Here is a 12,500-nt window from a genome sequence, read left to right as displayed (position 1 = left end):
CACCAGGGGGCGACTCCTCTGGTTGTATAGAAGTCTATGCTTCATGTGTTAAAGCTGCATTCTCTCTCCTGACCACCAGGGGGCGAATCATCTGGTTGTATAGAAGTCTATGCTTCATGTGTTAAAGCTGCATTCTCTCTCCTGACCACCAGGGGGCGACTCCTCTGGTCGTATAGAAGTCTATGCTTCATGTGTTAAAGCTGCATTCTCTCTACTGACCACCAGGGGGCGACTCCTCTGGTTGTATAGAAGTCTATGCTTCATGTGTTAAAGCTGCATTCTCTCTCCTGACCACCAGGGGGCGACTCCTCTGGTTGTATAGAAGTCTATGCTTCATGTGTTAAAGCTGCATTCTCTCTCCTGACCACCAGGGGGCGACTCCTCTGGTTGTATAGAAGTCTATGCTTCATGTGTTAAAGCTGCATTCTCTCTCCTGACCACCAGGGGGCGACTCCTCTGGTTGGGTAATTGATGTACAAATGGTTAGTTTGGTTTAGTTTTTCAAGTCAAGTAAATCATCTTTAGAAGAGGTCAAACTAGCTCGTATTCCACAAGCCAAAAAAATAAATATTTTTGAGTAGTAGAACTTTGCCGTTAATCATTTTGCAGCCCCTCATGTTGCTCCTTCGGCCCCTTTATGTGGGGAGACCCTCGGGTTGAGACCCACTGTCCTAGATCATTGTCATGTAATGGTTCCACTTTAAACAGAGGAGCAATGAAATGAGGAGCAATGAAATGAGGAGCAATGCTGCAATCAAAAGCGCCTGAACTTCATAACGAGAGACATCAGGATTAATCGTTTCTATGAGTGCACTTCTTTGTGCTATCCAGCAAAAGAATTATTGTAATTGCCTGCAAATACAGGTTTTAATAAGAGAGGCTCAGACGCATGCTCTCCTCAAGGAGAGTTGATGAATCATTAAACGGACCCTAATCCGCTCATCCCGTACCGTACAAAGAGGATCACATCAGCAACAATAGATATCAAATTAAATAATCGCTGCCTAATTCCAGCTATTGTCTGCTCTTTAATCTGCTGAAACGGAGCGAAGAGCAGATTAGTGGAACCTCTTTTCTGGTGCTGTTCTGTGTCTCTTTGTGGTCGTTCTGTGTCTCTGAGGTCGTTCTGTGTCTCTGAGGTCGTTCTGTGTCTCTTTTAGGTAGTTTTGTGTCTCTTTGAGGTCGTTCTGTGTCTCTTTGAAGTAGTTTTGTGTCTCTCTGAGGTCGTTCTGTGTCTCTTTGTGGTCGTTCTGTGTCTCTTTGAGGTCGTTCTGTGTCTCTTTGAGGTCATTTTGTGTCTCTTTTATGTAGTTTTGTGTCTTTTTGTGGTCGTTTTGTGTCTCTTTGAGGTCATTTTGTGTCTCTAGTTGTTTTGTGTCTCTTTGTTATTGTTTTGTGTCTCTTTGTAGTCGTTTTGTGTCTCTTTGAGGTCATTTTGCATCCCTTCGTAGTTGTTTTGCATCTCATTGTAGTTGTTGTGTGTCTCTTTGGATGATATTTTGTTGTTATATATTTTATATTTTCCCCCGAGTGTCAGTGTACGTCTCTTGTACACATAACACAATGTTCTATTTAAACTGCACATTTCATTATTTTTTTCACAGAATCATTACTAATTTGCTGAAAAAATAACCAGAGGTAACAGAATATGAATAAGTTATTGGGATATGAAAAGATAAGGCTCTCTCCATCTCCTTTCCTTCAGGAGGAACTGCTGCTCATAGCAGAACGTGTAAACAAATATAAGTTCAGTTTATAGTAAACAGTTATATTCTGTATATGTATTGTCACTTTAGACATTTATTGTCATAGACTTTCTCTCTTATTACATCACGTTCTAGGAGGACCTCAGTTTCATACACAACCGTGAGGATTAATAATAAATAACTCATATAGTGTTGTAGACCACCGTCACTCAGGACTAGAGGCCTTTACACTGTAAAAAACATCAACATTGACAAAGGCAGCTTACCTTTCAAAATAAAAGCCCTAGGCATATAACATTTTCTAGGTGATTTCAAATGCATTTATTTTGAAGCACTTTACTTGTAAATGGAGTTTTATTTCTTCTTTTTTGTTTGTGTCGGTCATTGGTGCATTCTATATATATATATATATATATATATATATATATATATATATATATATATATATATATATATTTCACTAACTTTCCTGTCTATTCTTTACCTTTATTGTCAAGCTATTCTATTTCTGTGCATTCTCGGTCAATAAAATGCGAAACCTATGAATGCATACAAGGATATTTTAAAATAATCAAATACAAACAGCTTTCCGTGACACTCCTACTGTGTTTCACATTACTGACGTAAAATAAGTAACAAATTAGAGAGAGAAACTTATGGGATCACAGAATGAACGTTTTTGCCGTGATTTATATCAGACTTGCTGAGGTTTCGCTGGGTGACGTGGGGGGGGGGGGGGGGGGGGGGCGACGAGGTCACGGACGCAAACAAGCACTCAGGATCCAAGAAAGCACCAAAAAGAAACCAGTCGGACTGAGAATGAAACTGAGGGAGGAATCACACCGACGAGGGATGAAAACAACGGCCTCAGGCAGAGATGAGAACTAACAGAAGGTCTCATCCCACAAAGGGATGAGACCTTCTGCCTTCTACAGAGGGATGAGACCTTCTGCCTTCTACAGAGGGATGAGACCTTCTGCCTTCTACAGAGGGATGAGACCTTCTGCCTTCTACAGAGGGATGATACTTTCTGCCTTCTACAGAGGGATGAGACCTTCTGCCTTCTACAGAGGGATGAGACCTGCCTTCTACAGAGGGATGAGACCTTCTTCCTTCTACAGAGGGATGAGATCTTCTGCCTTCTACAGAGGGATGAGACCTTCTGCCTTCTACAGAGGGATGAGACCTTCTGCCTTCTACAGAGGGATGAGACCTTCTGCCTTCTACAGAGGGATGAGACCTTCTGCCTTCTACAGAGGGATGAGACCTTCTGCCTTCTACAGAGGGATGATACTTTCTGCCTTCTACAGAGGGATGAGACCTTCTGCCTTCTACAGAGGGATGAGACCTGCCTTCTACAGAGGGATGAGACCTTCTTCCTTCTACAGAGGGATGAGATCTTCTGCCTTCTACAGAGGGATGAGACCTTCTGCCTTCTACAGAGGGATGAGACCTTCTGCCTTCTACAGAGGGATGAGACCTTCTGCCTTCTACAGAGGGATGAGACCTTCTGCCTTCTACAGAGGGATGAGACCTTCTGCCTTCTACAGAGGGATGATACTTTCTGCCTTCTACAGAGGGATGAGACCTTCTGCCTTCTACAGAGGGATGAGACCTGCCTTCTACAGAGGGATGAGACCTTCTGCCTTCTACAGAGGGATGAGACCTTCTGCCTTCTACAAAGGGATGAGACCTTCTGCCTTCTACAGAGGGATGAGACCTTCTGCCTTCTACAGAGGGATGAGACCTTCTGCCTTCTACAAAGGGATGAGACCTTCTGCCTTCTACAGAGGGATGAGACCTTCTGCCTTCTACAGAGGGATGAGACCTTCTGCCTTCTACAGAGGGATGAGACCTTCTGCCTTCTACAGAGGGATGAGACCTTCTGCCTTCTACAGAGGGATGAGACCTTCTGCCTTCTACAGAGGGATGAGACCTTCTGCCTTCTACAGAGGGATGAGACCTTCTGCCTTCTACAGAGGGATGAGACCTTCTGCCTTCTACAGAGGGATGAGACCTTCTGCCTTCTACAGAGGGATGATACCTTCTGCCTTCTACAAAGGGATGAGACCTTCTGCCTTCTACAGAGGGATGAGACCTTCTTCCTTCTACAGAGGGATGAGACCTTCTGCCTTCTACAGAGGGATGATACCTTCTGCCTTCTACAAAGGGATGAGACCTTCTGCCTTCTACAGAGGGATGAGACCTTCTGCCTTCTACAGAGGGATGAGACCTTCTGCCTTCTACAGAGGGATGAGACCTTCTGCCTTCTACAAAGGGATGAGACCTTCTGCCTTCTACAGAGGGATGAGACCTTCTGCCTTCTACAGAGGGATGAGACCTTCTGCCTTCTACAGAGGGATGAGATCTTCTGCTCCCCAGGCCAGAACACGCTCCCCTGAATGTTTAAAGGCCAGAACACGTCTGTTATGTCAGATGTAAAACAGGAAATGGAAAAACAACAGAGCTCGAAAACCAGCCAGGAAGCACAGAAAGAGGAAAGCCTTCTAATCAAATCAGACACACACACACACACACACACACACACACTCCCCCCCTTCTGTTGGGGAGGGAAGCCTTTCAATTAGCTCCGTCTGTGTACAGATCACACAACAAAGGACCTGTCCCGGCCCGTTAGCCAACCTGGCGTCTAGGAATTAGCTCCTGGCGTTTCAAACTACTCGGCTAACGGGAGCGGGAGTGTGTGTGTGTGTGTGTGTGTGAGCGTGTGTGTGTGTGTGTGTGTGTGAGCGTGTGTGTGTGTGTGTGTGTGTGTGTGTGTGTGCGGTGGAGCGAGCTGCACAATAGAGTCCAGGGTTATTTGTCTCCCCCCTCCCCCCAAGGGGGAATCTAATAAAGTTGTTTACAAGCAGATGTTGAATAAAGACACACAATGCGCTCCTCTTTGCCTCGGGAGCCCACAATAAGAAAGGAGCGCTCCATACGACTTACCATCTAGGGCGGATAATTGATTCTCTTTGCCGGCGTGAGATAACGACCGGGCGGCCGAGGAGATATCCCTCCGTTTTCTTTTCCCCTGACGGGTTTGAATGATGATTTTTAATAATTTATTTTCACTTTTATCTGCCGTTTTGCTCGCTGGTTGACGGAGCCGTCATCGGACCAGCTGGGAGTGGAGAGATTTACGGATGAGGCTGAAGGTCTTCATGATCCCGTTACACACTAAACGCTACACACTGGTTGGAGGCGGATCGTCTTTTACACACACACACGTGCAGCTTGTTTCGTTTTATTTTTCACCGCGAGAAGCTAAACGCTAACGTTGGAGTCTGAAAATAACAAATTTAAGTCAGATTAGAATATCGATCAACGTTCACCACGGCGTTTGTGGAGCTTTGAGGCCTCGACCACATCAGCACTTTACCTGGTCCCCTTTTACAAAGAAAGTCAATTAAATAAGAAAAGAATACACAGTTCTTAATTATTATTCTATATAAACAAATATTATAAAGTTACTAAATCTTGAAACTTCTCTCATTGACTCATCATGTGATTTGTTTTTGAGTGACATAAATACATAAAGCTGAAGGTTCCCCGTTAAATAAAGTCGTCTGCTCCGTCTAATTGTCTGATGTTTGATGAGAGAGGCTTGTGTTGTTCTTCTGGCTGGAGAAGAAGAACAGAACCTTCAAAACCAGCTTCTGAACTACAATAACTGTGAAGAGAGACGTTGCTGCTTTTATCTCGCTGACCGGCTTCTGACAGATCATCATGGGGGGGGGGGGGGGTCATCTGTTGGTGCATATCACAAAGATAAACATCTTTTACTTCAAATAAAGAGCGCGATGTTCAAGCCACAGAATAAAGCTCGGGCTCTTAGAGATATTTACCTCACAGAACAGAACGTGATTGCAGCTTTTCCCCATTTCTGCCTGTTTTTCCTTCTGTTTACGTTGATTTCAAAGCTCTGGTGTGAAACCTTCGGCAGCGATGGATCCACTTTGAAACGGAGCCGGGCGGATCTAACGTTGACAGCTCCGCCAGCAGATATGTGGATAACGGTGAAGAGATAAAGACGGAGATGTAATCATAGTTCCACGACATGCGCCGAACATTTTAACGAGCCCGGAAAACAAAGAAGAAAAGTCTGAAAATAACCATGCAGATCACAGAGAAGTGATTCTGCCTGCTGCAGAGACGTTGAGCATCGTGGAGTCGCTGCTGAAGGAAACAACAATGTCGGCTGCGTTTATTGTCATTTGATCAAAAACAATGTGAGTTTACAGCATAACCTTCACTCATATAGGAAATCCTCAGCAATGAAAGCTCTTTTGGTCGTTGTGACGTTGTGACGTCAGACACTTCTCAATGAAAAGAGAGTTTAACAACTATTATTTCAAACAAGGAGGTCATAAGATACATTTCTTCTACGCTGATGATTACATTTGGATTATTACTTTTTTCTTTCTGTCAGTTCTTATTACAGCACAGCAATGGAGAGTGCTCTCTTGTGATTGGCTGGCATGAGTGCATTATTTTCTCGTAACGTCCATTATAACCGGACAATCAATATTTTTCAATAAGCAACTGTAAAATCCCTATTTGTTTGTTTTGTTTAGCTGGTTGTGTTAACGGGCTTCGTTAATATCATTAAAGTCCAAAAGTCTAAATGCATTGACAAAATACCACAAATAAACAAAGAATCCTGCTTCCGTCCGTATTTGTTGGAGTTTAGCATTTTAAAAACAACATTTTCACAGCAGCAAAAGAACTGCCGAGTTATATTTATTACAGAACGCTGATTGATCCCACATAGACCTTGTTTGGGTCTCTTTTAGGGTCTTGAGCTCTCTGGCAGGTTTATGACACATCACAGCTGGAGCTCAGCCTCAGAGTCCTTGAGTTGATACCATGTGTGGCATCGACTTGGTGGTAATCTATTTTTGATAATGCCAATCACAACTCCTTCCAAAGTAAAACCGTAAGACACCAGGACCTCACGCTGTGATGCATTATCAGTTCTGTCGACTTAGAGACCTTCTTGTTGTGAATACAGGAGTCTTTATAAAAGTCTTTATATATGCAGTGATGTCAGGTCCCTTTGAGGACTAACATCCACAATCCATGCAGTTCAAGACTGTTTAAGGACCCCAGTGTGTGGACAAATTTAAATACACCAAATTTAGAATACTCCAAAATAAACACATGCAAAGAACGGCATGTGGTTCTCCTCCAGAGGAGAGACTTGAGGGTCAGCATAGAACCCACCCAGTCACCCATCCTTAGTTTCCCCAGCTTCAGGGCCTTGTCGGCCTCTTCCCAACACAATGACGCCAATGGATTCACGAGGTAGTCCAGTTTCATAGGACACCCGTTTCTTCACCAGCTGTAAGGCCGAGTCCGCTTCAGCCTCTTCCAGACTCATTTGAACTGAAACTGATTTCCTCAAAAGAAGCTTTGTTGGTTTAGAAACTCTCCTCCCATCAACCTCATTTCAGGAGAAAGCTCTGAACTGGAGACGGGACGATGAAGGAAATGCAGCATTCACCGAACCAAATGTACAAGAAAAATGAGTAAATATCGAATGTCTTTAGCTTGTTTTGAGGCCCTTAAATGACCACAACGAAATGTTTTTAAAAAACAGAACGAATTCATCGTTAAACGTCGTAGCGAAAGCAGCTGTTCTGAACTTCAGAGCGTTTCCGAGACGTTCTTCCTCAACATGCACTGGATTCGTGGTGATGGGAGCGACCCTCGTTTCTCTGGTTTCAGTGCGTTAGAGAGCAGATCATTAGTGAAACTTCTCTGATGAGGCCGGATGTTAATAATCTATTTTAAAAAGCGCCCTGTTTGTTGTACCTGCTTCATGTTGTCAAGCAATGCAAGAAGCAGCGATTCTAAAGAGCAATTCAATGATCTTTAAAAGAACATTGAACGTAAAAACTACAATTATACACAACATCATCTTATTGTCTCGTTTATATTCATAAATAATTATCTCTCGCTCAAAAAGGAGAATAAAGGAATCGAGGCAACTTACGAACACAAAGGTTTCCACTTTCATAGAAGCCGGGGCAGCACTGAGAGCGCCTCCTGTACATCGTCCTCACGCCCCTTCTGTACGCCGTCTTGTAGCTGATCCTGCACACACACACACACACACACAGCACACACACACACACACACACACACACTTGCGTCAAAGATGTCTCTGTTTTGTGTTGCAGAGATTTCTCCTGGAATTAGCATGCTAACCAGCTAGCCATGCTAACCAGCTAGCCGTGGCCCGTCCTGTCTTGTAATACCACTTGTGGGCTGGAGAGGCGATAGTGAGTCAGTGTAGCGTCCCTGAGAGGTCTAAGAAATGGAGCTTCCCCGAGAGCTCGTCAGTCACGTCGAAGGTGTAGTTTGTTTATCGGATTAAATACAAAGAGGAAGGAACCAAAAAACAACCCCTTTGGACCTTCAGTCAGCGTCTGTAGCAACTCAAATAAAACCGCCAGTGCAAAGCTCAGAACCGGTCTGATCCCGGGGGTCTGATCCCGGGGGTCTGATCCCGGGATCTGATCCCGGGGGTCTGATCCCGGGGTCTGATCCCAGGGGTCTGATCCCGGGGGTCTGATCCCAGGGGTTAGACCCGTGCGCTGAGGGGTTTTTCACTGGCGGAATTCGAGTTGCAACGGCTAACGGCTAACAGCTAACAGCTAACAGCTAAACGAACGTCTCCCGGGGATGCCGCTCGGTCTCCTGCCGGCAAAATAGTCTCGCTGGATGTTGTCTGACATTTCAGCTTAAGATCAATGACTCAGCTCTTAGCTGGAGGAGCTAAACTGGAAGCTATAAAGCTTAATGTGGTCATTATAGCCGGGACGCCGGCAGTGCTGATTCGACTGACGGCCGCCGAGCTCCAGCAGCTGAAGTTTGACGGACCGCGAAGAAGAGAAATGTCTCCGAGATGAAGACGAAGAAGGAAACTTGACCACGTGAAACTCTTTCTTATTGTTTTGGGTTGTAGCGACACCAGAAACCAGTCCGTCCCAGTTCAGAGCTGGGAAGAGGAACTCTGTGATCTGGTGTCGCCGTTCACTTTTATACACATCTCAGTCTTATGAATTAAAACAAGGGTATGCCACTGATGACCTCTGACCTTTTCTAATAACTCACACTGGTGAATAACAAATGGACCGGCGGTCTTTAAATGGCGCCCGGTGGTTTAAGGAGAGTAAGGGTTTAATGATGGTTTCTCTGCATGTAAAAGAGAAACAAGCCAATTTGAATTTATAGTTTTTGAACCAGGCGTTTATTCAACAAAATGAATAATGCTGCAGTGTGTTTATTAGATTCACATTAAGAGTATGGATGGAGTATCTAAGAACAGTTCAGAAGGAGCCTTGCACTATTGTGAGAGGTCTCAAGGTCGTTGATTAGTCAATTAAATAGATTAATTTCCTGTCAAGTCATTCATCAAAGATGCTGAATTCCCAAAGAATAGATCTATGACGGAACAACGGAGAGGAAAAGTCAAATGTTCAGGGGAGAAAGCCCGTTTGGGATTCAACGATCTTTGTGAATCGGCCGGTTTCTTTTTCACATAGAACGGTAAACGATGAGTCCGCCTCGTTTCCACGACGCCACATCAACACCGAGTTAGTGAATCAGTTTCTCTGTTCCGTTTCACATTAAACTGTAAAGACTAATAGAGCGACTTGAAGGCCTCCTCTTGGACCGATTGCGTGGTTATGACTTTGAGGAGAGGGAAGGAGGTCCTCACCTGTGTCGGGTGCACTTGAACCAGTTGAGGATGTCGGTGCAGCGGGTGTAGTAGACCTGGTCGAATGGGTGAGCGTAGGACTCCTGCACAGTCACTGCATAGCTGTGGGAGAGAACACAAGCTCATCGTCATGGAGATGTGCTCATTCAGAAACCAACAGACATCAACATTATGAATCTTTCTAATTCATCCTGGATCTGGAAACTCGTTGTCGTGGAGCGGGACACGATATTTCTGAAAGTGAAACCTCCCAGATGTCAATAAGCAGATCATCGGGTGAGTTATTGATCGGGGAGCCGAGCGACGCCTTCATTCTGATTCTTTGGCAGCTTCTTTTAAAAGCTTTATTTAAATGTTTCCTAAAAAGCCGCAAACATTCAGGATCTTAAAGAATCCTTCCAGATTTTTTTTGGGGGGGGATTTCTATAATTATTCCGAAGTCTTTTTTTCCCCGTCCCCGAGAAGTGAAGGCCGTGCTCGTCATCGGTGGTGATATCCATTTCCACAATTCCCACTGATTGCGCCGGGAGGTTATTGATCTCGGCCCATGCGCTCGTCGGGGAGGACGTTGTGCTTTTACTCAGCGGGCGCTGAGTGCCGAGACCACTCAAGCAGTCACATTACGGCGCCGTGGATTTACGGCGTCCCCAGGAGTAAACCTTTCTCCCTTTTTGCTTTTGATTATTGGCTAACCCTCTTGATTCTTGATTTGCGGCGCGGGGGGGGGGGGTCCATTAGTTCACCGCATCGTTATTTCACTTTGCATATTGGAGGGCGGCGGCATCGGGGTACACTGACCTCTCCCAGTGGCTGCACACGTTGGGGTCGTCCGGGTTCAGGGCCGACGCCAGAGAGACGAAGCCCAGCAGGCGGAGCCACAGCAGCCCTCGGGGGGAGACCCCGCCGGCCCCCATCCTCCTCGTGCTCCTCGTGCTCCTCGTGCTCCTCGTCCTCCTCGTGCTCCTCGTGCTCCTCGACCTCCTCGTGCTCCTCGTCCTCGTCGTGCTCCTCGTCCTCCTCGTGCTCCTCGTCCTCCTCCCTGCCTCCGTCCTTTTACGAGAGGAGAACAAGAGCTCACCTTTAACGGGATGCGGTGTTTGTGGTGTGCAGAAGGAAAAAATAAGAGATGCGAGGAAAATACGAGAGTGACGACTAACTCGAACTCGAGGCTGGAGGGAAAACAGAAAAGCTATTTTATTTGCAATCTCACAGAAATAATGGAAACATGGAGAACTTTGAGGACGACCTCGCCAGCTCACCAGTGGTGCTGCCCTTCAGTCCATGTTCACCAACAGGAGCACCTGAGGAGTAACCAGGTACATGTACTTGAATACTTGAATACTTCTCGTCCACTTCCTTTCTCTGACAGACGGAGTTAACTTTCAACACATTAATAAAACATACGATAAACTGATGCAACTTTCATGATTAATAATCTGAGATTTGGGGCTTGTGATCAAAGATAAGATCACGTCTCATGACTTGTGAACCAGTTTTCAGGCCGGGGGCCTTCGGCGATGAGGCCCCCTTTGATCCTACGTTCTATTTTATTATATTATTATTATTATTCTATTTTATTTGTACAACCCAATAAATCAATTACAATCGGTGCAACGTGCGTCGCTCTACGACCTCGGACCCTCACAAGAAGACAGCTTAGTAAAACCCTTTTAAAGCCTCAGAGGATGAACTGTATGTGCAGAGTTACAAACCTTTTATACCATAGTTCACATAACTTAAAGGAACAGTGTGTAACATCTAGGAGGGGGGCTGCTGACAGGAATGCATTATAAGAGTTATTAGTGTGTATAATGTTCATTGTTCTATACTGAAGCTGTAAGTGACCCTTTTGTTTCTTTTCATTTGGTCTCAACCAGCCGAAACTGGAGTAAAAGTGAACGTCCTCAACTCAGAGAGTTGCGTGTTGACAGAAACAGAATTCCCAGTTCATGGGCAGTGGGAGTAAACCAGTGGAAGGGAAACATGTAATTACAGTGGGCGGCACAGACTGGACCATTTATTAAAGAAAAATCTATGTATTCAGATTATTACAAGCTGCAATTTAAAAAACGTCGGTGGGCAACGCCCCGAAACTAAGAGCAACACGAAGAGCAACGCAACTAGACGGTGCAACCATGGAGGCAACCATGGAGGCAACTATGGAGGCAACCATGGAGGCAACAATAGAGGCAACGATGGAGGCAACCATGGAGGCAACTATGGAGGCAACCATGGAGGCAACCATGGAGGCAACCATGGAGGGAACCATGGAGGCAACCATGGAGGCAACTATGGAGGCAACCATGGAGGCAACGATGGAGGCAACAATAGAGGCAACGATGGAGGCAACGATGGAGGCAACGATAGAGGCAACCATGGAGGCAACGCTAGAGGCAACCATGGAGGCAACGATAGAGGAAACCATGGAGGCAACGATAGAGGCAACAATAGAGGCAACCATGGAGGCAACCATGGAGGCAACCATGGAGGAAACGATAGAGGCAACCATGGAGGAAACGATGGAGGCAACTATGGAAGCAACCATGGAGGCAACTATGGAGGCAACAATAGAGGCAACGATAGAGGCAACCATGGAGGCAACGATAGAGGCAACGATAGAGGCAACCATGGAGGCAACCATGGAGGCAACGATAGAGGCAACGATAGAGGCAACCATGGAGGCAACGATAGAGGCAACCATGGAGGCAACGATAGAGGCAACCATGGAGGCAACTATGGAGGCAACCATGGAGGCAACGATAGAGGCAACCATGGAGGCAACGATAGAGGCAACCATGGAGGCAACCATGGAGGCAACGATAGAGGCAACGATGGAGGCAACTATGGAGGCAACCATGGAGGCAACGATAGAGGCAACGATGGAGGCAACGATAGAGGCAACGATGGAGGCAACCATGGAGGCAAAAATAGAGGCAACTATGGAGGCAACCATGGAGGCAACTATGGAGACAACTATGGAGGCAACCATGGAGGCAACAATAGAGGCAACGATGGAGGCAACGATAGAGGCAACCATGGAGGCAACTATGGAGACAACTATG

At 45.7% G+C, this 12,500-nt stretch overlaps 1 protein-coding gene across 1 annotated transcript in view; it reads right to left on the bottom strand.

Annotated features, from left to right (window-relative positions):
* Positions 1-10,352, bottom strand: part of LOC117728814 (multiple epidermal growth factor-like domains protein 11) — a 95,425-nt gene extending 85,073 nt beyond the window's left edge. Inside the window, exons 1-3 of the mRNA XM_034529709.1 lie at positions 10,237-10,352; positions 9,439-9,540; positions 7,708-7,808 (exon numbers count right to left, since the gene is read on the bottom strand). Coding sequence (XP_034385600.1) covers positions 7,708-7,808; positions 9,439-9,540; positions 10,237-10,352 — 319 coding nt within the window. The remainder of the gene's footprint in view (positions 1-7,707; positions 7,809-9,438; positions 9,541-10,236) is intronic.
* Positions 10,353-12,500: the final 2,148 nt, after the last annotated feature.

This window comes from Cyclopterus lumpus, chromosome 3 (assembly GCF_009769545.1).
Source record: "Cyclopterus lumpus isolate fCycLum1 chromosome 3, fCycLum1.pri, whole genome shotgun sequence".
In the NCBI taxonomy this organism is placed as follows: Eukaryota; Metazoa; Chordata; class Actinopteri; order Perciformes; family Cyclopteridae; genus Cyclopterus; species Cyclopterus lumpus.
The sequence above is the reverse complement of the archived record's forward strand: the minus strand, read 5'-3'. Positions and strand labels throughout refer to the sequence as shown.